Source organism: Ambystoma mexicanum, chromosome 1q, assembly GCF_040938575.1.
Source record: "Ambystoma mexicanum isolate Mex_15411 chromosome 1q, UKY_AmexF1_1, whole genome shotgun sequence".
NCBI lineage: Eukaryota > Metazoa > Chordata > Amphibia > Caudata > Ambystomatidae > Ambystoma > Ambystoma mexicanum.
Genome location: NC_090922.1, coordinates 875,303,464 through 875,329,364, shown reverse-complemented (window position 1 = coordinate 875,329,364; position 25,901 = coordinate 875,303,464). Strand labels below are relative to the sequence as shown.

Below are 25,901 nucleotides of genomic sequence, written 5' to 3'. Positions count from 1 at the left end.
AGCAGCCAGGCTTATCTCAAGAGGGAATGTGAGCGGTAAAAGGATGTTACACAGAGGTCTAATAATCACAGTGGTTCAAGTAGACATGTACACTCAAGGTTTCTTGGTAAAACACATTAATTTATTACACAGTCATTTAGAAAACATTCACTAGAAGGAGGCAACTTAATATCATACACAAATATACTTCAATAACAAACCAATACGTTTCTGAGTAAATTAGGCTCCCCTGAAATAGGAGCAAATTGGCTTTTCAGTTACTTTAAATAGGAGGAAAAAGGCACAAGTTAATAAAATAGATCACAAATACGTTCTTAGGCAGTGCAAATAGTTTCCGTTCACTAGAGGACTCGATTCAGTTCAATAGGTCCAGGCCAAAGTCAATGGACTAGTGTCTTGGATAGGAAAGAGCAGTTCTTGAAGTAAACAGTGAAGTCTTTGCCAAAGTTCTCAGAAGTAGTTTGTACGAAAAAGAATCATAATTGGGTCACAAACTGATTAGGTCTGCGGGTTGGGAAAGTTCCACGAACTTTCACCATGAGAGGTAAGTTCTCTCAGTTGAGTTGGCACAGTACCTTAATATGAAGAAAAGATGCAGCTGCAGACGTTTGGTTCCTGGCAGTTCCTGCAGGTCTCGCTCTTCCTGAGCCTCAGTCATGGGGACAAGAGGGAGGACATCGGGGGACTCCTGCACTGCACAAGGACTGGTCAAACATGCTGGCAAAATGAAAGATCTTCGGTTTGAGTCGCTGTCGTCAAGCACCCAAGCTGGTGTCCATCCTTCTGGTTAATCCTAACCAGCTCTGAAAATGGTATCCAGGTGGCTTACGAGTTGATTGGTCCCACCAACTCAAAGGAAGAAGTCGTCCTTGAAGGGGCTTCTCTGTCGAGATGTACTTGGCAATTCGGACCTGCAGCAGGGCTTTCCCCAGACAAACCAGCGGTCAAGGAGTTGCAGCAGCCTTCCTCTTCCAGCTCATCTTCGTTCTTTCATTCCAGTGATCGACTCTGCTTTCCAGTCCAAGAGACTTGCCTTTTAAACAGTTTTCTCCCTTTCATTCAGCCCAGCTGTCAGTCACCCAGCAGGGTGGCTGTCCTTGCCGGACAGTCAGCCAGCCAATCATGCAAGAGTGTACTTGGGTCTCCGAGGAGACTAAGCACAGGGAGTTTCGGGCACCTCCCTCACTCCCTGCCCACCCCAGACACTCGGGCGCCAGAGGCTGTCTTCAGTCCTGAAGCTTGTCAAAGGCGTACGAACAAAGGGACCAAACCTGATTTGGCGTGCAGAGACAAACTCTAGAAGGACCTTTCTAAAAAGAAATGGCGAAAAAAGAAGACCGGGACCTGTTTAAACAAAGGGGCTTAAGGCACCATCTTGAAAAACATGGCTCCAGTGATATTTAGCTACCGGTGTTCGCGGTCGGGAAAAATCATGGTAGATTGTTGTAAAACCACTGCCACCAGCCATTTTGATAGCATGTGACTGTTACATGAGTTTCCAGACACAGGGGATGCCTAGGTAACCCCTACAGCACACTACAGGAAGATAGTGTGTGCTGGGTCTAGGAATTTAATATGACTAGTAAAGTCAATTATAATTTTATGTTTTCTGGGAAACAGTAGTTTATTCCAGAGAAGGTATTTAAACCTTTTGGAAGTCTAAAAAGATATCCCTGTGTCACTGCACTGAGGTTGCTGTGTAACACACATGAAAACATGATGCCTATGGAGTTATCTAAAACTCCATAATCAAAGAACACAAGAGTAAAACACACATCAAAATACACAAGAGTGGGAAAAAACGTTCACACTCTTTCCAGGTAAAAAAAATCAAGTCCTCAAAATCCAGCAAAGTTGCTGGGGGTCTCTAAGGTGAAGGCAATTAGCACATGTATGAGAATTCTCCCTAACACCCATGTATACATTCCTGTTACGCTTGAACAGTCTTTGTGCAGACATGTATTTATTTCTGGAAAATCTGAGCTTTCCCTTTTCTGGTGACTGCTGGAGGTTTACTACATAGCTGTGTACTATTGGCTCCCATCTTGGAACCGTGCAGTATGTAGGTGCGGATGTACCAGTATACAGTCCTCCCATTTGTTTTAGACTTTGCTCAGGTAAAAGTTCACCAAAGTGATGGTTTCTGTAGCTCCTTTTCTCAGGTGCCAAGTTGTGCACCTCTAACTAGATGATTGTATAGTGGTTTCTATTCTCCACTAGGTCTTCTATGCTCCTGCGCTGGTGCTGCATTTTCTTTTCAGTCTATGCTTTTTGGTCAACAGCTCAGGTTCCTTTGTGTTGCTCTGTCTAGCCCGTGTTAAATACCTGGGAGTCCTCTAGTTTGTGAAGGCTTTGAATCAGTCGTCCTCTACTCCTGTTGCTAGACCCAAGGCACATGTTTTCAGCAAACATCAGAGTAAGAGAACTTTCCTGGTTAGGGCATCCTGCTGTCACAACGCCCTCTAGTGCTATTCTTTCCAGTATAATATACTTTCCAGCCCCTTGGTCTGCACAAAATGCGTTCAGGCCCAATCAGGCCTTAGATATTGAATTGCTGGTGCTATTCCAGCATTCTTCCTGAAACAAAAAATGGTTTAGGGGTTGCCTGGAAAGTGCTGCAAAGATAAACATGTATAGGACACAAGAAGATTGCCACTCCAGTACTGGTAGGCCTATGGGCTAATCCGAGTACTCAAAACAATATCCAAATGGGAAGCCTGAGGGTCCCTAGAAGCACAGTATGTAAGGTAGTGGGTGCTGCCATACGAAAAGCATTCTTCCTGAAGCAAAGATTGTCTGGGGTGGCAAGGATGACAAAAAGTATTCAATTGGAAACACATTAAAGATGTCATTAGATACCTGCTTTTGCCTTCCTGCAATCGACTTGAGCAACCATCTGAGAAGATCAACTCAGTGCCCAAAATAAAACCAACCAGAAGTAATTTTCTTGTTGGAGTAATGGGCAATGTGTGATAAAGTGGTCACCAGATAAAGCCCTCACGACTGCATGAGGGGATGGGAACATATTGAATGCCATTGAAATGGATCGGACATTTCATGGGCAAAGCAAACATGTCAGATTCCGTACAGCAGCACATCTGTAAAAGATGACATGCGGCTTGCACCATGGATCTCCACTCGCCACTGTTATATTTAAGGTGCACAAGCTAGCCTTGGTTTAAAACATTGAACACCATGTTCAGAATCTGGCACTATGATACATCTGCAGTTTAATAGGGAATTGAAGAATCAAGCAATAATCTTGCACTGCTAGTAAACACATTTTTATTGAAGGGAACAGCTACCTTTTGTGTAGACCTTTCTAAGGGTTGCGCTTAGTTGCAGGAAGAATTGATGTCCCTCTCCATTTAACCTAGCCCTCTTAGCTGATACAATCATGGTCCCCTTACACCATCTCAACCAGTGTAAAAGTACCAACCTAAAATGCTCTGTGAAATCCTTTTACACCTCCACTCTGACCCCACATCAAATTAGTCATAACAGTAATCCTCCACACCGCAACTGAACTAGTTGTGCTTCTTAGCCAATGAGGAGACTCAGAACACGGACATTACCAGTGGTAATCCCCTTGCTCCGAGCAGCCACACGGCTGAAGGATGCCATCTTCCCCCTGGAGAGGAATGAGGTAAGTGGTGTCCCGCTTCCCCTCCCTCATCCACCCCATCCACAGAATTCCCTCCCCACGCCCCATCCTTACTTACCTTCGTTGAAGTCTATTATGGGAATGGACGTGCTGGGAACACTTCTTTCCCCAGCGCGTCCGCTCCCGATCTGCGACAGGCCATCATCGAAAGGAGAGAAGGGACTACAAGTAGTCCCTTCTCTCCTTTCCATTGCACCCATTTTTTTGTTTACTTTTTTCAATGGCCGCCATGGAAATGGAAAACGGACTTCGTTTTCCCTTCCCCGGTGAGCATTTTATTAAAAAGAGAGTGCTTTCAGAACAGAAAAAAATGCTTTTAGTACCCTGGTCTTATGGGCCAGGTACTAATAGCAATAGGGCTTCGCTCTGGCCGGTAACTATGGGTCCCGGGGCATTACCTGCTCAGGGCCTATTGCTTAAATAGAAAATGCCCTTTTATTAGTCTTTCCAATAATGTTCTGGTTTACTGTATTGCGGACGGAACCCAAGAGGGAATTGCAGAAGCTAAGAGAGCTCATATCACTATTTTTGTTCCGGCATTTTGGAACAGTGTAGAACATATATTTCATCTGCTATCCATACCTTTCCAGTTTTCCTGTTGCTGAATGTATGCACAAACAATAGGTACAATGTCTATTGTATTTTGAAATTACAGTTGTGGCTTTTTTTACATATATGATATCGTTTTTCAAACGTGTGTGTAATATTGCTTGGCAAAAGGAACGTTGTTTGATTTAAACATTGGCTTAAACATGTGGATATGTGAGATATGCATATAGAGGTGAAAAAGCAATTAAAAACGCATCATCATTATTGAACGAATGCTTCAGTTAAATTAAATAACCTGATGGATCCAAAGATGAGATTGTAATGCTGGCTCCTAATGCCTTTAACTCGATAGTTCATGTATCAGTTAATAGTGGTGCACAAGAACTTGTGGTGCAATAAATAGGAGCATTGGGACCATTATCTGAATATAACATACATCTGATTTTATCCTGATCATCAGCAGGTGTGGATATTTCTAATTCAGAGATTGATATCAAAAAGGAAGTTTTAGATTTGAGGGGCTCAGTACTTGCTGGGGGTCAAATAGTTACTGAGTATGTAGTATATTGTACCAAGCACAATTACTTCTCCCAAAATGTGTGTTTAATTGTATGTGTGATAATAGGCTAACATATGTGCTAAAATAGTGTAACACAGTGAGGAATTGCCATCTAGCATGGGTGTAGGAGCCCTAGCTTTTTAAATGTTCAGTAAATAAAATGATGCAGGTAATTCCATCTCTGAAGGGAAGTCTTCTGATCAGATTCTCCTTTCATAAGCTCCATTCTCCAAATGCATACAGTGTGCTTGTGCTCTGCTACATCAGTATCCTGATTTGCAGAACCTGCTCTACCAGTGGCACACAGCAGGTTCAGAGGTCACAGATGCCCTCTTAACAGTTACAGTGACAGCCACATAAAATTGATATCTCACATGCGCCAGACCTGTGGGCCCAGTTCAGCTATGTAAGGGTTGTGTATTCGCTCCAGGCAAGCCTCCTGCTCCCCACCGGCAAGACTATAGTCTTGGGGGTTGCCTCTTAGTTCATTTGGAAGGGCAGCTATGGCCCTTTCCCCAGAGGCTGCCACTCCGCAGGATGTTGGCCTGGGAACAGCAGGAATCAAAGGGCACACCCATTCACCAGGGGCCAGGACTCACACCAGGGTTCTTTTTTTCTAAAGGTCTTTAATTTTATTGAGAAGGGAAAGAGGTGGGGTTGTTGTGGGAGGGAGATCTGTACACATTTGTCAAACTTCTGCAATCTTGTCTCTCTTTTCCTCCTTCTCTTTCCTGTCCCCTACGCTTCCTGTAGCAAAAAGCACTTTGGGTGTGACCCATGAGTCCACTCATTTCAAGAGCAGGGATTTGACCTTGTAAGCAGGCTAGCTTTAGTCCAATCACCTGTGGACTTTTACCTTTCAAAGAAGGGTTCTTGCACCACTTCTTTGAATCATTCCTTGGACTCCAATCCTGAAAGACGATCTCAGTAGACCCTGCTTGGAGAGCGGTCCTTTCTAGAGTCCTCCAGTGTGAGGTGAAGGCAGATGTACCAAGGCAGAGGTGAGCTCTATCCCCTAACCATCCCCAGCGACCATTGGGTGTGATCTGTGCTGCTGGACCAAAACTGCATCTCTGCCAGCCACTCTATTACCCAGGACATCCACATGTTACAGGATCCCTGAAGGTATGTGCCAGCCTCCTCCATGTTGGGGAGCCTGAGAAGGGGCAAACCTTGGCATTTGAGACCCTGGAGTCAGACTCCCAGCACCCCAAAGCCAGAACAGCTGAGATTCCTGTTTTCAATGTTGATCCACTGTGAGCCACGACTGGACTGTGTTCAACATCAAGTGATCTATCGGGACCATTTGCTACTTAGGTGTTCATTTTCCTTTGAACGACCACTTTCCTGTTCAACATGTTTGCTATCTCACCACACCAACTAAAGCACATCATTACCTCAGCTCAAACCAACAAACCTCTGGTGTCTTGCATTGCTTGAGGCCCCGTCCGAAGTACCAGTCTCATCATCACCGCTCCCGCAAGTCGATCGACCTGACCATGGTGTTTTCTTAACTATGGCATCCAATCCTCTGCATAGAACTGACTCACCTGCGCGCCCTGGAATCAGCTCACTGTCGTTGACTACTGACTGAATCTGGTGACCGCCCTATCCATGCAGCATGAGTAGACTATTCGAGATCTCAGCCACCGCCGTTCGAACACGGCTTGACGCTAGCGTGCCACTGTACCACCATGCTTGCCACATCTTAAAACTGAAAGAAACCACGATCAACGCTGGGAAGCCCGGTTCGATGCTGTCGAACCACCAACACTTTGGCAAAGGTATTATTAAGTAATATATGCCCATCTGCTCCATTTTTGGGCCCTCGAGACCAGATAGGTCATTTTAATCCCTCTTGCAACCTCAGGAAAATATCCTTTGAACATTGTAAAAATGTAGCAAAAATAAAATGGTGGTTTTTCATTGCCTTTTCTCCCCCTGTCAAATTACCCAGAGTGCTGAATCTGTTGTATCTCTGCATATTATGCGCTCTTTATACAGGGGTGGATTTTTACTGTTTTCTAGTTGGAAAATACTGTGCATGGTAAGTTTAATTAAAGTATATATTTTTTTAGAACCTTGATTGGACATTACTTTATTTTGTGATGTTATCCTTCGCTGTTTGGGTAACTACTGAACCATATGCACACGCTTCTTGAGAGCATAGGCTTCCCTCCGCCCACATTACCATAAAAGTTGTAGGAGCAATATCTCTTGACCGTGCCTGTTTTAGCTTTGATTGTGGTGCCGCTTGGTTTGTATAAGTGTGATGGCTGAATGGGTGCTTCAGCCTAAACTCATCATACTGCAGAACAGAGGTGAATTCGTCACAAACACTGGTACTGTTATGTCATTTGTAGGGCTCATTAAAACATGAATGATTAAACATGTTGATCAGGGTCACTACTCTATTTGAGCAAGATATGTTATGTTATGTTTCTAAAATGTAAATTCTCATTTTCATTATTTATCTGTTTCTGCAGCCTCCAGCTATAGCATCAAAATGAGCGACAGCCCAGCAGAGCTCAGAGATAATTTCGATAATGCCACATCTCTTAATATCTCTTTCATGATACCCAAGCCTGCTGGCTCCAGGGAAACATTTGTATATGTGCCGGAGCTTGAAGACAAAGCCAACAACACCATTCTCTACTTTGCAATGCGAGCAACAGACAATTCCTCACTCGTTTCACAATTGTCCAATGTCGCACAGGTAGTAATTGTTGTTCCGAGAACCGATTTAGGCAGGAATGATGCAAAGAATAGATTTTCCTGTGTATTTTGGATTTTCCTTGGCTCCGCAGTAGCACTTTTTTTTGTTGTGCCATAGTGTCAGTCTTTTATTTCAAGTGGAAGAACCACCAAAAAGGATGAACATAGAACAATATTTTTCCTAGTTTCTGATTGCTGAGCAATTGATGCTAACCTCGGCCCTCTATTCATGTACATGAAATTATTTACTACTTGCAAAATATGTCATTTTATTGGTGAACACTGGAGCGCTTGGGTCCCTTTACATAAACTTTGCATCATCACACTTTTGCATGGTAGTAGTTTTACAGTGCAGCTTTAGGGCAATGCTTATCCTAGTGCTAGTAGTGTTCTCTATTATAACTAAGGCAACCATTGACCTGGTTCAAAAATCAATTGAAAGAATGTTTTGGAAACATGTTAATACTAAGTAAAATTGCACTTCGACTTGTCCAAAGCAGTCCATAGTGTGCTGAACATGCAACTTTTCGTTTATAAATATCATCTATTGTGATCACTTAAACAATTGTATGCTGTTTAATGATCATGTATGTACATACTTTTTCAAAATAAGCATTTTAGTCAATGTTATTTTAGTTTGTTAATAAATACTGCTTAGTAAAATGATTTCTTAAGATTGCAAAATGTCTATTTGACCTCAGGAATACAAACTATGCAAATCGTATGTATGTGTGCTAATGCGATTTATCTTTAGAAAGAAGTGTTGTAAAAAAGTGAAAATAATAGATGTTTGTTCATTGGATAATGCAGGACCTATTGGTGATTTCAAATGTGTTATACAACAACAATACTCTACCCATTTGACTATACAAGACAAATGATAATTTTACTTGAATTCCCAAAATGGGGAATAATGTGAACATGGTGTGTACAAATTGTAGATAAACTGCTGTAAATAAATGCTTGTGTATTCATGGTTTTCACAATGTACAGTATGTTGAAATAACTGTTCATGTTTTTGAAAGTGTTTGCAATACAGAAAATGTGAAAATGAGCATGTAACCTTATTGTTTCAATGTCATCATAAAATTGAACACATGTAACAACTTTGCATGTTTTCTTTCTCCTCTACTTATCTATTTCCAACCACCTACCCTTCAAACAACCAAACCACAGTTTTGAAACATACTTAATTAATATTTTATTATGCGCTTAACACCAGAGACCAGTCCCAAGCGTGGGACTGGATTTGGACGTGTGTTGCTCTGCATTGTCTTGCTTCCAAGACAAACGCGTTGCCCCAGAGCTATCCTCCCGGCCATACCTCTTTATAACTAAAACAAGTGACTTTAAATCTTGATCCAGGCATTACTCTTCAGACTAATTGGTCTTTGAATTATAAATAATTTTAAGGTCTGTTTAGCTAATAGTTTATGGAACAGTTATAGAGGTCCAGTGACATGGAATGCTGAGATTGCATGCTTCCTGAGATAGGGTAGTATGGGAGCCATGACCATCTCTTAATAAATTAAGTAGGTGAGGAGTCTGGCTTCCCTGCTAGACCACAATGGTGGGATCAGGCTGGCTACAAAAAGATCATACGAGCATGTATTAACAACATCTAATATTCCACTGCCCTTGGTCTAAAGCTGGTGCTGCTAAAGGACTAAACCTGAAAATGCCTAAACAAAAGACACATCCACTGGCTATGCCCTGCTTGTTTGAAAAACGTGTTAGTGATTCTTTTGAGGCATGCTCATTATTCATGCATAACTAGCTCCTTTGCTGTGTACAGGTATAAGGAAGGCATGTTTGACTGAGTGCTGATTATGTGTTGGGAGACTGGTCAAAGGAAATTCTACTTTTTCACTGAGTTGTGCAATGATAATCAATAATGTCTTTCTCCAGAACGGGTTATAAGTAAGTATGGTAGGGACTGCTTCAGCAAAACCTGAACCTGTTGAATATTCAGGGGGTTTGACCTGGTCAAAATCTACTGGGGGTTTCCGAGGTTCATACTCCTTCCTATACACATATAGGTTAATAGAAACTCAGGACAGTTGATGGTTGGCATGTGAAGACACAGGAGCAGCTCTGGCCTTTTACAGAAGAAAACCATTTACAACCCACATGCATTCTGTAGAAAAAGGCCAAAACACTGTGACGCCTACATGGATTTGCTAGGCATAGGAGAATGCTATAGCACTGAGAATCCCATGCGCGCTCTCTAGGAGAAGGCCAGTGTTTATTCAATGGAAATGCTGGATTAAATTAACATATCTGATTCTCTTTTAATATCAAATCCTGGTAGGGTATGGAGTGTTTCATGAGAAATGTACCTGTTAGATGTGTTTTACTGCCTATTGAAGCAGTTGTTTATGGTGGGGAAGCCAAGCCAGTATGTGAAGTTCTGCACCAACCAGACCTGTCAGTCAGTAGCCCCAGCTCTATTCCTTTTCAGAGCACAAGGGAATTTGTCTGAAACGTATTGCTAGGTAAAAATTGATGCAGTCACACTGTGTGAGACTACACAACACTTATCTGCTTGGTATTAGGTAACCCACCTTTTGGTATAGGTTTGTACTACACAAGCTGGTAGTGTGACTGAGCAGCCAGGCCTATCTCAAGACAGGTAAATGTGAGCTGTAGAGCTGTAGAAATGAAATCTGTAAATACATGTAGCCAAGTACAGTCAAGGTTTCTGTTATAAATAATTCTTCATTTAATTAACATACATTTTTAAAAGGCTATTTATGTAACAATGTAAATATACTTTAAATTGACTTCTTAGCATCAGAACAAGTTAGTGGATACTCTTTGGTTATGCTTCTTACACAATTCCTACACCCTGAGGTGACTTCATTCACAAGGACAGTAATGGCATTTATATATCACACTAGTTACTTTGCAGATTCTGAGGTTGCAGAAAGGAAAGGTTTAAGCAAGGAAAAGGTTAAACAGGTTCTCAAGTAAATGTGAGGACAACTAAATCTTCCAATGAAATCTAGACAAGCCTTTCCCAGCAGTAACAGTTCACAAAAAACTACCACATATGAGGGTCAAACAATGGACTAGGCGAGTCTTCAGGGAGCCAGGACAGCCAAAGTCAATTGGAGCACAGTCTATGGAGCTGAGGCACTTCTTAGATCAAAAGCAGTCTTGCAGAAAGTTAGAGTGTTTGTACAAAATCACTTGTAGGGTCACAAGCTGTTTCAAATGGAGTCGGAATCAACTCTGAAGGTAAGCCAATGCAATTCCCAACTGAGAAAAGCAAGGCTAACACAATGTGGTAAGTACCCCATGTTAGGCAAGAATTGATGTAGTAACACTGTATGATACCAAACACGTGTCCTCTTGGTATTAGGTAACCCACCTTTTGATATAGGCCTGTACTACACAAGTTGATAGTGTGACTGGGCAGGCAGGCTTACCTCAAGAGGGGTAAATGTGAGCTGTAGAGCTGTAGCAATTACATTTGCAAATACAAGTAGCCAAGTAACACATATACTCAAGGTTTCAGTTATAAATAATTATTTATTTAACAATAATTTTTAAGTTAGCATTTTTTAAAAAGGGCACTATATGTAACAATCAAACATACTTTAAAATACTTTTCCAGAATCCGCTTAAGTTTAGTGGTACTCTTTATAGATGCTTTCTACACATTTCCTGCAGCCGGAGGTAACTTCATTCACAAGGACAGTACTGGCATTTATATATCACTAGTACACTTTGCAGATTCTGAGGGTGTGGAAAGCAAAGGTTAAAGGAAGGAAAAAGGTTAAACAGGTCCTCAGGGCATGTGAGTAAAATCTTCCAATGAAGTCTAGACAAAACCTTTCCCAGCAATAACAGTCTAAAACCAAATGATCACCCCTGAGGGACAGAAAATATAAATGTCAATGGACTAGAAGAGTCTGCAGGGAGCCAGGACAGCCAAAGTCACTTGGAGCACAGTCTATGGAGCTGAAGCACTTTGCAGTTAATAAAAGTCTTGCACAAAGCTAGAGAGTTTTGTAGAAAATCACTGTAGGGTCACAAGCTGTTACACTTGTGGAGGGTAGAGCTGGAATAAACGCTAACAAAAGTAGATGCTGCAAGTCTGAACTGAGAGGAGTAAAGCTAAAGACACTGAGGTAAGCACCCCAAGTTGGAACAATACCTCTGGTTTGAATATGAGTGGTCCAGCTGGCTTCTGTCCTGTTGCAGCGATGCAGATTCTGGGTTCCTGGGCCTCAGTCATGCGGAACAGAGGGAGGACATCTGGAGGACTCCTTTGGCATTAATTTGGAGGTCGGCGGCAGCTACGTGCTCTTTTCAGATCACCAGCACTTCGCTGTTTCAGTACGCGGTAAGCAGCACCACTGCGGATCTTAGATACCGGTTGGGCTTTCTTCACTCCTTGAGTCCTGCAATCCGGTGAGGGGACTGGAGCTCTGGTCGTCTTCCTTCTGGAGGGTCTTTAGGAGACTCCTGGAGCTTCTGGCCGGATTGCAGATATTGCACTCGACTATGGATTTGTTGACTCCTGGCCCTTGGTTACTGCAGCAGCAAAGAAGTACAACCAGTTGGGGAAGATGGTCCAGTGGAGTTTGTCTCGGGGTTAGTTGGTCCCACTAACCCGAGCGAAGAAGTCGTCCCTTCCGGAGCTTCTCTTGTCAATCAGAAAAAGGAGTTTAAGCACAGCAGCCGGACTTCAACTAGGCAATTCAAAGGTCCAGGAGGATGCAGCAAGCTTTGTTCACGATTTCTTTGTTGGGTGTTCTTCCCAATGGTCGACACTGCCTCTAGTCCCGAAACCCTAGCCTTTTAAGCAGGTTTCTCCCATTCATGCACAGCCTAGGCTGTCACTCAAACAGCAGGGTAGCAGCCAGCCAGCCAATCAGGACTGGGTGCATTCAGGCATTCCTAGAGACAAAGGATAGGGGAGTTTCAGGAACCTCCCTCACTTCCTGCCCTTCCAGACACACTGGAGCCAGAGGTGGGTTTCAGGACTGAAGCCTACCAAAGGAAAAAGAAACAAAGGGCTCAAACCTGGCTTGGCACGCAGAGTAAACCCAAGAAAACAGAAAATGGAGAAAAAAGAAGATCGGGCCATTTTGACAAAATGGTCACCCATGGGTGCTATACTGCAGCTGAGGATTCAGCCTGCGGTAGAAAAGCACAATGGCAGGAAAATTAAACCAGTACCACCAGCCATTTAAAGTACTTAGGGTAACATAAAACATGTTACATGAGTATGTAGGATAAGGGGCTACTAGGTAACCCCCCAGCACTCCACATACAATGGTGTTTGCTTGACCTACAAAGAGAAAAGGTAAGTAAAGTGAATTTCTCTTCACTGTTCTTGGGAACAATAATTCACGCAAGAAAATGTATTTAAACTTTATGAGAAATCTAAAGGATTTCCCAGTGACACTGCACTGAAGGTGATGTGTGTCACCAATCAAAAAGTAGATGCCTATGGAGTTTGTCAGACTCTAAAAACAGTAAAACCACAAAATCCAAATCAGGTCAAAACACATGAGAGAGTCAGAAAAAGGTCTACTCACTCCAGGGATCAAATTAAAAAGTCCTAATGTCCAGCAAGAGAGCTGGGGGTCTCTAAGGTTGAAGGGAATTAGCACAGAAATTAGAATTTTCCCTGACCAGTATCTTGGGCATTGTGCATGCAACATCGTTCCACATGAATCACGTGTCACAGAATGGAGTTTAGGAGGCAGAGGAGTTGAGCTGGCAACCACCATGGCTCAAGAGGGTGAACATACAACATCAGCGCAGCAACACAGATGACCATGAAGAGCATGACAAAGATGAGGGTCCATTCTCTGATTCAAGATTGAGGCTTGGACGCCTCTTTGTGACCACAAATAGCAATGGGGGCCAAGCATGTCAATTGCAAGCAGTGCACATATGCAGCAAGCTTCCGATGAGCTCCATTCACTAGTGTATAGTCCTTTCTAAAAACTGTCTGGAAAAGCACTTGCGGGTGGCAGTACAACGTTTTAATGACTGCTGTGTGTGTGCTGCTGAATGAGCGCCTGGTGCTGTTGATGCTATTGTCAGCAAAGTACTCCAAACAGACTTGTGTGTTCATTGGAATTTGCACTATCCAGTGCAAAATATGAACAAGAACTGGCAGGCATCGCAGGAGCGGGACAACTGGCTATGAATCTGCTCTCAGGCTTCTGACAGGATCAGTGGTTTAAAGTGGAAATGGAAACCTTTAATCTGCGTGTGTTTGACGATGACAACAATGCAGTGGGTTGTCATTTTCAAGAGGACATGTTCTCCAAGTGACGGAATGCACTAAAGCGATATTTAAAAGCCGAGCTGTTCCAAGAAGAGCACCAAATGTCTGGGATCAACAAACCAGTCATTCGTCACATTCAAAGATGTTCATATGACAATAGTTCAGGCTGTACCAAGGCAAACATAAGAGGCTATTGGACGGACTCCTCTCCCAGCCTGTAGTGGATATACCTCAGGCTCCCCATGAGAATACAGTGGGCCCACTGTAGTTGATGATGCCTCGGTTTTTGACCCAATCCAACTGGGTAGTGATGATGATCTGCGTCAATTTTGTTTTTGCAAGTGGTGAGTGTGGGGAGCACGTGGTTTGTAAGTGGTGAGTGTGGTAACCTGTACTTGTTCAATTACCTGCTGAAAGGCCACGTTTCTCCCCACAAGTGGCGCAGTGTGAACATTTGAAAGTGCTACTGTTGCTATTGTCTCAGGCCATAGGAGATTCCACTATGACATACGTATTAGAGAGCTCACTTTAATAAAAAAATAAAAAAAATTAACATATTTTCTCTGAAGACGACAATGGGAGAAATCACCAGTCCTATCAATTGAAAGATCAAACCGATTCCTCAAGTGATGATGTTTGAGTCGGCCACAATCATGTAGAGTGGCATGTGGAAATGTTGTGGAGACCTCTACTCTGACAGTAGTAGCTGAGTCTTTAGTTTCCCCATCATCCTGAAGTTGTCTGACTCCACCACCCAGTGCCCTAGCACCACACTTGCAAATTGGAAATTCTGCCTCAATTTATTTGGGGCTACCAACCAGCGTAGCCAATGAGGTATTTTCTTAGCACTCTCCCAGTGCATCATGTCTCCACTTTTACTATTCTGATTCCCAATCATCTAGAATAGTGTAGGGTGGACATGTGCTTCTCCTTGGCACCCACCGCAATCTCATCATTCAGCTGCCACTGAAGGACAGGGCACAGTATGTGCCTTCATTCCTCCTCTCTGTCACTACTTTTCTGCTGAAATGCCACCACACCCTGAATTCTACCGCCACCAACCGAAGTTTTGACTGCTAGCGATTGTAAAGTGGGCCTTCTAGATCCTCTCCCTCCTCTATTACCTGCCTCCTGTCTCTCTGTATCTGTGTCTTCCTCGCTATGCTGCCCCCCACCATTATAGGTTCAAGGTACTTGCCCACCTCTACAGGTTCTCCTCAATTGAATTGGACTGTACTACTGGACTGTACTACAAGTGGTAGCCATTTCCTCCTACTGCTCTGTCTCCTCAGGCTTCCATTTCTCAATCACTGTCTTCCTTTCTCAGGCACTGTCTGTCTCTTCTACCTCAACCACAGTCTTCCCCTTTTTCAAACACTGTCTCATCCACCTCACATTTTGTTTCAACCTCTGTCCCTACTCTTTAGGCTCTCTCACCCCCTGCTGTCTGCCCCTCTGACATAGAGAGTGATCCAGTTCCTCATCTTTCCCACATGACACTCTGCAAATGAAAGGACACGTGGCCTAAGGTCCCAAATGGAAAACATGATTGCACCTAATGGTGCACAAAGTGTCAATGGAAAAACACAAATGCAGGGACAGAAAAACAAAGGGATTACCACAAGACTCACAAAATAGGATAGGGTTCTCGAAAAACAAAAGGGAATGTGACTAAGTACAGCAGTGGAAAGGAGCTCAGGTTCACACACAAAGGTTTCTCTAGGAAGGCAGGAAGGAAAGGTGTTTGGAAACTTCTTTTTTTTAACACTGATAAGTGAAAAAGAGACATTAGAGAGGATGCCTAAAGAACACTGCAACCAAAAACACACCAAATTGCCTTAAAAAATGTTTTGTGAGCGTTTCATTGCCAATCCCATGTCAACAGCCCACAAAGGAAGTGGAAAGCAAAGTAGGAATTTTAAATGCCCTCAAACACATTTTTTAATAATGAATCCAGGCCTCCCATTAGCCAGTCAAACTCCCTACTCGTGTCTCAAGCCTTGCAGTTGGACATCAGGTCTGCAAATCCGCTGTAACGCTCGCAACCTGGTCTGACTCGTCAAACAGAATGGGTTATCCCACCCAGAAAAGCTCGACTTTTGGCACATGTTTAGATGTTTGGGCATCCCTAGTTATTAGTTGTATAGGATAGAAAATAGGCTGTGGTCTTTTGTCACCTCTGCTGTCTCGTTAAGACAAAGTGCACAGAAGGGTTTCCAATTACCCTTCTGAGCATGTGTAACTTTACGCACAGAGGGTGTGTTAATGTGGGAATCAGTGCTGACGTTTCCACCCTCCCCCACCTCCTGTCTCCATCTTTCTTAGTCACAAGTGATGCACATCCCTTCAGGTTTTTCCAAGAGAGTTGTTGAAGGAAAGTAATGTTGCCTCCACATCTTTGGTGGGATGGTTGACATTGAGGAAAGACCTCTGATGTGACTTTTTTTTGTGATCAGGTTATTACATTTTCAAGAACTCTTCTTAGTTCATACACCATATTTAGGGTTTCTGGTTTTCAGTGTTTGTTTTGTCAATTTCAGAGGTGTTTTTCCAGTGTTTTAACAACACTTTAAAAATTGTGTATTTCAGTGTTTGTAGATGAAAATAATGGAGCAACAGTGTTTGTACACTGAAGGCGACAAACATGTTTATTAACATACATACTTTTTGGAGTAGAAATATGATGGGATATACAAGGTTCTCAATGGACCGGTTGTTGCGGGAACAGTCTATCAAAATGGGTAGCCAACACGCTTCTGTTGAGAAAGCCGGCAACAGATGTCAGTAAGATGCTGCCCCAGGAAAGGATTTAGGCAATTCTGTGCACAACATGATGCCCTTTATCAATATCCAGGGATGGTTGTAAGATTTCTGAGGGCCTGTGTGACAAAAGACTTGCAGGGGGCCCCAATGTACATATGCATTGACATGAGCGTGAAATCACGAAAAATTATGTTACAGGAATTGACATGAGGCTTTGATACTTGATGGTACTATGGATAGCAACATTACAAGAAATTGTCACGAGAAAGCCAAAAAGCAAACACAATCTGTGATGTGAAATAAATATTATGTTGATTTATACAGAATACCACTGCCATTTTTATGGTCTCCGGGAACTCTCTGAATGCTCACTAATATTATTTATGGAACAATAAAATGAGAGGGACATTTTATGTGGACAGAGTCAGTTCTAAGGACTTCTACTTTTCATGGATATGTCACAGTGAGATAAAATCATTTGCCTAAGATCACACTTAAGTTAAGTGGTAATGCAGGGATTTCAGCGCAGTCTGAAACTTTGAATTTTGACCTCATAGATCTTCCGAGCTGTAGCTGGTAGAAAGAACTGTTTTTGTCTTCCAAAAATACACAAATCATAATAAACTACTCCGGCAAACATACATCCCTGCAGACATATGTCAAGCGAAGAGACAATCATTGTAGCTTTGTTTTACGCATCTTGAATAGAAATCTGAATTGATCAGAATGCAAAGCAGCGTAAAAGCTAAATTATGACTTTTTCATTTTTTAATTGTACTTTCAAGACTTGAGTGCAACAAAATATGTTGATGAGGTCTCCTGGTTTAGTCATACTTTTACATAGGCATTCAAGTGGAGACTAGGGAGGGTTGGCAGAGCCTCAATGCACTGGAGTCGGAAGGGCCTTAACAGTGTGACAATACTGTGCAATTATGTACTTTGTTGCTGAATCCTTAGACACCGCCTCACTCTGACCCATTGCTTGCCTTACATGTGCAGAAACATAAGCAAAGGACCTGGGTGCATGGTTGCGTATACTGCAAATAGAATGTTACATTTGTTGTTCATTTATAAGCGTTTAGTTTATTACCACTATTTATTTAGTACTATACAGTCATTTTGGTGACTTTTAATACTATCCACAGTCACACACCCAAATTCCATCGGTTACAGTAAAACATCTATCATTATAGTCACCTATCCATATTTATTATTTCATTAATTAAAATAATTTCATTAATTTAACACCATAACAATGCACAATAGATCATACATCGCTCATGATTGCCACTTAGGAAAAATGTCCATAGATCAAGAGCATCAATTGATGTAGTAAGCCCCATGGGCTCAAGGCTTTTGATATTTAACAAGATCATAGCCTCACATTCAGTGAGTAAATGGCGAAGGGATTCCAATTCCGGATCTCCACAGAGACTACATAGCCGTTTAGCATTCTGACTATTAGCCCAACGACCTGTGATTTCCAAGGATTTTACTGTGTTATATTTGATTCTCAGATTGTCCCACACCAAATGATTGCTAAGAAAGTTTGTAATATACTGAGGAATTGACAGTCTTTCAAGGATGTGTGGACAATCGTCAAAGGCATTAGATTTAGTGGCCAAATTGACTATCAAATACTCCGAATTGTGGACCTTGAGTGCCGCCCTCATAATCTGCTTATATAGTAAGAGATTAATTTCAGTTGAAATGTTCATGGATCGAAGGCTCTATGCATCATATAGATGGGATATATGTCCTAATGTAGATGTTTCTATATAAAGTAAAGTAGTAGAAAAGACCTTATATACAATTCTCATCAATGAGTTTGGATCAGTGTTAGCCAACTTCTAATATAAGGTAAGAGATAACAGCACTATTCGACTAGTAATCGGTAGGATGTCAAATTCCAAATACAGCATTTCAGGTGAAACAAATGCTGGCAGTCTGAGCAGCCTTTGTAAAGATGATACTTCAATTTGTTGTACAGCTTCCATCACACAGTGAGCCCAAACCTCTGCACCATAGGTGATCATGGAGGTCATTGTCATACAGTAGAACTTTAAGAGGGTGTCAACTGAGAATCCACCTCTTTTTACCGCAAATAAGCAGGGAGCACCAGAAGCTTGGGCACAACGCAGCTTTAATTTAGAGACATGGTCTTCACTCTTCATGTTAGAATTGAAGACCTCTCCAAGATAGGTATACTGATTGACTACCTCGATATTAACTTTGTTTGGGTTCCAACTAACAGATTTCCCTTGTTTGCCGGACGGCTTGAACACCATCATTTTCATCTTATCAGTGTTCATTTTCAAGGGGTTATTCGTAGAGAAGACATGGAGTGCCTCTACAGCAAGCTGTGGACTACGAACTATTAGCAGAACATATGTGATACAGGAAAAAAAACTTTTTTAAATAGAAAAAACTATTACGTTTAAGTAAAAGGAGTGAGAAACAACACGAAAAAAGAAAGAGAAAGGAAAAGGAAGAGCAATGACAAAAGAAAAAAAAAGAGAAAAAGAAAGAATACAAAACCTAATAATACCATGCTCAACGCATTAAAATACCTTGAAGGTAAAGCTAAAAAATAATGTTCACATTTCAATGTACATCATGTATAACCTTTTAACAATTCATATAAAACCAGCTTAAAATTCCTCTCTGCTTAAGGTCTTAATAATTTAAAACAATGTAAACATTTCATTTATACATTTAGTTAATGCAAAGATCAATTTGAAATATTCCCCCAACACAAATGATTCTACCAGTCTAATCCACTTCTGGAAGGTAGTTCTTGTATGAACTCCCCCCAAAAATACATTCTCAAAATCGACATATTACAAAATTCATAACCTTTAACATAACATAACAAAATCAATCACATTGCACAGCATTAAATGCAATCATCAATTTGCTAGCTATTTAGAATAACTATTAAAATGTCAAACCACACAATTAAGTTTTCCACCACATTTCAATATAATAGATCAGAGCTAGTCCTGTTTTCTTCCTTCACAATGTGTCCCAAGATGGTATTTCACAAATAAATATTCATACATTTAAAATAATGATCTAATATCACTATCCGTTCACGGTAAAACCACTCTCTTCCAAATATAGTAAGCTTCCCCAGTTATAGCCAGGGATCTTGCAGAGTATATTGCACCCCAAAATTGGGCATGAGAGATAGAACAGATGTCACAGATCAAGTTTGCATATCCTTTAAAATAATATTGAATCAGGGAAGGTTTCAAAGTGACCATTTTCTATCCTCAGGAGGGATGCCTACTCAGGCTCCAGTATACACCTAACATGGTAGAATATTAAACCTTAAATGCATAATAAAACTTTTAAAATTGTAGCTACGATCTTTCATGAAGTAGTCGTGAGGGCACCCCAGACTTAATCCCTGAGTGCTATATTGTTTGAAGAACTTTTTAAGACCAAACTGGATGATGTTCAGTGAGCTGTCTCATTTTTTCGCTTTAATTTTAACTTTTTAAACAGAAACTTGTCACCAAATCGGAGTACCCATACTTAGGTGTTAAACAAAGATTCTGTAGAAAGGCTTCAGAGGTTAATTTAATTCTCTGTCCATCAATCTCATAAGAGAATCTTCAGTTGAACTCAAAGACTCAAGTTTGACATACAGCTTGCACAGCTGGATTTTCCATAATGTATTAAGGGGTTGAAAGACCTAATTCTCTTCAAATTGCTGCAATAGGAACTGATCTCAGGAGTTTCAATACCGGTCTCTGTAATTTCCAGGGTAGTCTCTCAAACCATTGCATATATTTCTCTTGGAGTACACGGAGGCCGTACAGTATGCTTGGGATGATACTCATCTGATACATTTGCAAAACGCCTTAACTGAATGCCCCCCCTTCTCTCAAGGAACACTTTAACTATGTTCCCTTTACTTATTACTCTCTTGGTCAGTGTTTTCCCGTATAGTATATTAGATATTGTGGATTAGCAGGCAAAAAATGGCTCAACCTTTCCTCAAAATAGCCCATGACCACTGCCAAATATATATATATATATATGTTCTTTTACAAAGAAAACAATGTAACATCGAATGGGCAGTGTTTTAATAAAGCCAGGGGACAGAAGAGGAACCAGTGGGGGAAAGCATACATGCATACTGGGGGAGTAACGCCCTTCTCCTATAGTATGCCAAGCCTCCTCTCTAGCCACCTGTTCACCACCTCCAAACTTTGCTCACACCAAGGCACTACAGGGAGGTTAAAACGGAGTGTGCCATTTCTCTCCCTGTGGTGTTTTTATGGGTTTTATTGGATTTTACTGAAAACCAGAAAGCCTAATCATATTACAACATACCACAATAGCAGATCTCCTGTCCTCCTCCCACCTCCCACCACTCTTTCCCCAGGTAACTCAGTTCCTCGACTCCAATTCTGTCCCTCTCCTTCTTGGTGTACAGTCACTAGGGCATCTGGGCACTTTTCTTACTGTTAAACAAGGTCACAGAGTTCCAAAGATATTCTTAAACAATAGACATTACATGAGTTCTTTTGCAGTTGCATAGATATGTAATGACATATAAAACAAGGTATAGACATATGTACAAAGGGAACTACTGCGACAGGTTAGTGTTCGTTCGTGATAAGCCAGGATTTGGCAAGCTTTCGGAATTTGTGGTGAGAAGGTTCTAGTCTAAGGATAGGGGGTAAGGCATTCCAGGTTTGTCTGCTCGAACCAGGAAGCTTCTGATTCCTGCCTTTTGGAGCTTGAACCTTGGTATGATAAGGCAGTTAGAATCGGATGATCTGGTCATTCGGTCCGTTGTGTAGTGTTTGAATTTGTTGCATAGGTACATAGGTGCTTGATTCTTCACGCATTTGTTTGTGAGTGAGAGTGTCTTAAATTTCATTCTTTGGTTGATTGAAAGCCAATGAACACTGTGCCTGAGCTCTGAGATGTGGTGTTTTTCTCAGTTTTTTTTAGGTTATGTTGGTTGATCCCTAAATATAAGGCATTGCAGTAGTCTGGTCTGGTTAATACTAAGGCCCTGGCTAATGTGATAAAATTGTCAGTGGTCAGAAACGGTCTACAAGTGTTAATGAAATTGCATGTGTATGCAGTGGTGGAGGCAGTAGAGTTCATTTGTCTTGCTAGAGCGAGGGTCGAGTCAATATAAATGCCTAAGGTTTTGACATCCTTCGAGACCTTAATGATGTTGTCGTCGATGTTGAAGGTGGTAAACTGATTGTCAAGTCTGTTGAGTCTAGCTTGCGTTCCTACAAGGAGTAACTCTGTCTTGTCATTTAGGCAGAGTCCATGTTTCGCCATCTGAGCTTGGATGATGAGGTATATGTCATTAAGTCTTTTCGAGTCTGTTATGTAGTTCCCTGTGATGGGGATAAGAATTTGGGTGTTGTCAGCGTAGTTCGTATATGAGATACCCATATGATCTAAGTAATTGAATAGAGGCTTTGTAAATGTATTATAAAGCATGGGGGCGAAACAAGAGCCTTGTGGGACCCCGCATGGGACAATAACAGGTATGGCAGATGTCGTTGGGGCAAACACTCTGGTAGTTCTATTGCTGAGGAACAATTGGATCCAGGTGGTAGAATTGTTGGAGAAGTGGGCCGCAGAGGAGAGATGGCTGCAGAGAGTTTCAAAACGTGTGTATAACACAGTACATGAGCATGTTCAATTGCATGATGACCTTTCAATTCATTATTCTGTGTCATTTATCATAACTCTCAGGTGACCATGTCAGTGTGCCCCTGTATGCTCTGTTGTTTGGCTATGTGACCATTAGAAGATTTTAAACTCTTTTAGTGCAGCTTTGCACATGCACAATTTCAAAATATCAAATCAAGTAAATGCCACCAATTTCGTAGTGAGTGTAGTTGGTAAAATAAGCTGTATTTATCACACCTCAACTACCTTATATATATTTTTAAAACTCGAATTGTCCTTGAAATTTGTATTACAAGAAATAATCTTTGATGTTGCTTTTAAAAGGTAAAACATGCCTTTGTTATGTTCTCTGCTTTTTCATTCTTGAAGAATAATATGGAAACTGCAAAACCACAATGAAAATATATAGTGATTTGTGAATTATTCTGTCACTATGTTCCTCCTTTAGACTTTGATTTCTTCTAATGCTCGGATTTTCATTTAAAAGACACCTTTCTTTAGCAAATTCTCTATATTGATAATCAGCCCCGAAGTGTATTAGTTTACCAGACCGTACACCATGTTGATGGGACTTTATGATGGAACCCTCTAACAGTATCCGTATTTGTCTCGGGAGGATAGCTCGGGGGCAACGTGCTTGCCCCTGGAAGCAAGACGACACGTAGCAACACATCGCGTTATAAATAACCAATCATATATCATTCATTGACGTTCTTAGATTTTCATGACATTCAAGTTGGACATAGAGGGCACGCTGAGACGTAGGTGGCCTTTTTTGGCATTAAACCCATGCTTTCTTTTCATGAGTACCTTTTCCATGTGATTATTTGCAGAAATCAGAAACCTTTTAAAATTCATGCGTGTCTTATAACAGACACAAAAGGCTGAGTGTAGTTAAATGTGCTCACTGCTGCTATGTCAATTTACCTTCTAACTATCACTTGAAATACGTGCCTTAAGCGCGTAGCCTATTCTATTTGTGTGTACACTTACCGAACTATGCCTCATGCTGCAATGTGCAGATTTACCTCCCACATTCGTTTGTTCTTGCTAATCAATTTTCAGTGACCCATTGCACTGTCTGGTGTCCGTGCCGACAGCGGCCGGTTGCCATCTCAGCATCATTTCACTTGTACCCTGCTTACGATACTCATAACGTATTGCTGTGTCTATACCGTGTCTCATGCTATGATGCTTCGTTTTCCGTTGGCATGTAGCCTACAAGTGGGTTCTCCTTGCCCTTAGCGGCGGGTCACCACGCTAGCCTGATTTACATTTACCCTGCTAGCACAGGCCTCTGTATTTATTGTGCATGTTCAATTGGATGAAACACCAGCCTTTGCTTTGTGTATTTTAACACATTGAGTTAGTTACATTGTGTGTATCTCAACATAACCGACAGATCCAGGTCACCGTGCCCCTACGGCCAGTCGAGTCATTTGCTCTTGATGCATATGTACTTTGCGAAATTCTATCCACTTTCTGTGCTTCCCACACGCCCTGCCCAGTGTTTCAATCCGGCCAGTTACCCTGACATTGGCCATCCCTGACAATTACTCCATCATCAGGTGTGACAGGGATACCAACCAAGCTAAGGGCGGTGGATTAGCTTTCATATTCAAGAGCTCACTCAACATTACAATTGCCAACTATCTACAGATACCTTCAGCAGAATCACTGTCTATCAAACTGCCAATTTCGCCTAATCATACAGCCACAGTTCATCTTATCTACAGGCCTCCTGGCACAACCTCCTCCTTTGTAGAAGACATCTCATCTATCCTAGTATCCAGCACCAAGCCTAGCTCTCAAATTATTATTTTGGGTGATCTTAATTTGGACAACCGGGACGAGAATGACGCTAAAGCCACAGATTTAGTAAATGTCCTTACCGACTTCGGCCTCACACAACATATCAATGAGCCCACCCACATTAAGGGTTGCACTCTTGACTGGGTCTCTGACATGAAATGTGCACTCAACGTTACCTCTGTGTCTGCCTGCGCTTGGTCTGATCACCATATAATATCATTCTCCATTAACTCTAGCCCACCCGCGGACAAACACAACCTCACCCCTCCCACCTACACACGGAATAAAAAAGACATCACAGCTGAGAAACTTCTCCCTCTCATCCTCCCTCTGCTGAACTCGGCATCTGAGTCTTGCTCTAACCCCACAGCTTTAGTAGACACCTATTACTGTTTCATGCTAAAAGCCCTCAATACTATTGCCCCAATCAAATTGCGCAAACAAAAACCACGGCCCCACCTGAACTTCTGGTTCACCCCGCAGCTACGTGACTTGCACAAAGAAAAAAGAAAAGCTGAGGCTCTCTGAAAAACAGCACCTTCCCTAGTAAACAAAAATAACCTTACTTCAGCCTCCCTTACCTAAAAAGAAGCCATTTTAAATGCAAAAAAGGAAGTATACAATAAAAGGATCACCCAAGCCCAATCTAACACTAAGGAAATATTTAAAATACTCAAGGAACTGGAGTCTCCAGTTGCTCCTCTTGACACGTGCACCCCTGACACTGAATGGTGCTCAAATATCCAAAAAGCCCTGTTGAACAAAATTGCCCTGCTCCAAACCAAAATTAACGCAAAAAAAGCTACCTCTCTGACTCAACCGGCAACACCCCGCTCTGCAAAATCCTCTCTCCCAAACACCCCATCAAACCGTTCAGTTTCTTACCCCTTAACATCAAGGAGGTAAACATCATAACGAAGCTTAAGCCCTCCCAATTGCCAAGGTGATGCCTGTCCCACACCTATCATAAAAGAAGCTGCACCTGATCTTGCCCCATTTATTACCTCATTCATAAATGCATCCTTTGAATCAGGCATCATGCCTGATAACCTCAAGGATGCATGGGTCATCCTTTAATTAAAAAACCGAATCTTGATCCTAGTAATCCCTCAAATTATAGGCCTATCACCATGGTACCATACCTGCTCAAAATCCTCGACCGCGCAGCCTATCTCCAAATCCAGGAGTCCCTCGAAATCAACAATCTATTAGGGCTGAGGCAATCCGGCTTCCGTCCTAGGCATAGCACGGAGACAGCGCTAATAGACCTAAAAACCCAAATCGAGGATCTGAAATATAAGGGAAAACAGGCGCTCCTTCTCCTCCTTGATCCGGAATTGGAATCCCTTCAAATGCTGGCAGTCTGAGCAGCCTTTGTAAAGATGATACTTCAATTTGTTGTACAGTTTCCATCACACAGTGAGCCCAAACCTCTGCACCATAGGTGATCATGGAGGTCATTGTCATACAGTAGAACTTTAAGAGGGTGTCAACTGAGAATCCACCTCTTTTTACTGCAAATAAGCAGGGAGCACCAGAAGCTTGGGCACAACGCAGCTTTAATTTAGAGACATGGTCTGCACTCTTCATGTTAGAATTGAAGATCTCTCCAAGATAGGTATACTGATTGACTACCTCGATATTAACTTTGTTTGGATTCCAACTAACAGATTTCCCTTGTTTGCCGGACGGCTTGAACACCATCATTTTCATCTTATCAGTGTTCATTTTCAAGGAGTTATTCGTAGAGAAGACAGGGAGTGCTTCTACAGCAAGCTGTGGACTACGAACTATTAGCAGAACATATGTGATACAGGAAAAAAAACTTTTTTAAATAGAAAAAACTATTACGTTTAAGTAAAAGGAGTGAGAAACAACACGAAAAAAGAAAGAGAAAGGAAAAAGAAGAG

At 41.8% G+C, this 25,901-nt stretch overlaps 1 protein-coding gene across 1 annotated transcript in view; it reads left to right on the top strand.

Moving 5' to 3' along the window:
* LOC138538398 (calcium-activated chloride channel regulator 1-like) overlaps positions 1-8,593 on the top strand; it is a 199,946-nt gene extending 191,353 nt beyond the window's left edge. The window contains exon 14 of the mRNA XM_069641527.1: positions 7,259-8,593. Within this exon, the coding sequence (XP_069497628.1) occupies positions 7,259-7,605 (347 nt within the window). The 3' untranslated portion in view covers positions 7,606-8,593. The remainder of the gene's footprint in view (positions 1-7,258) is intronic.
* Positions 8,594-25,901: the final 17,308 nt, after the last annotated feature.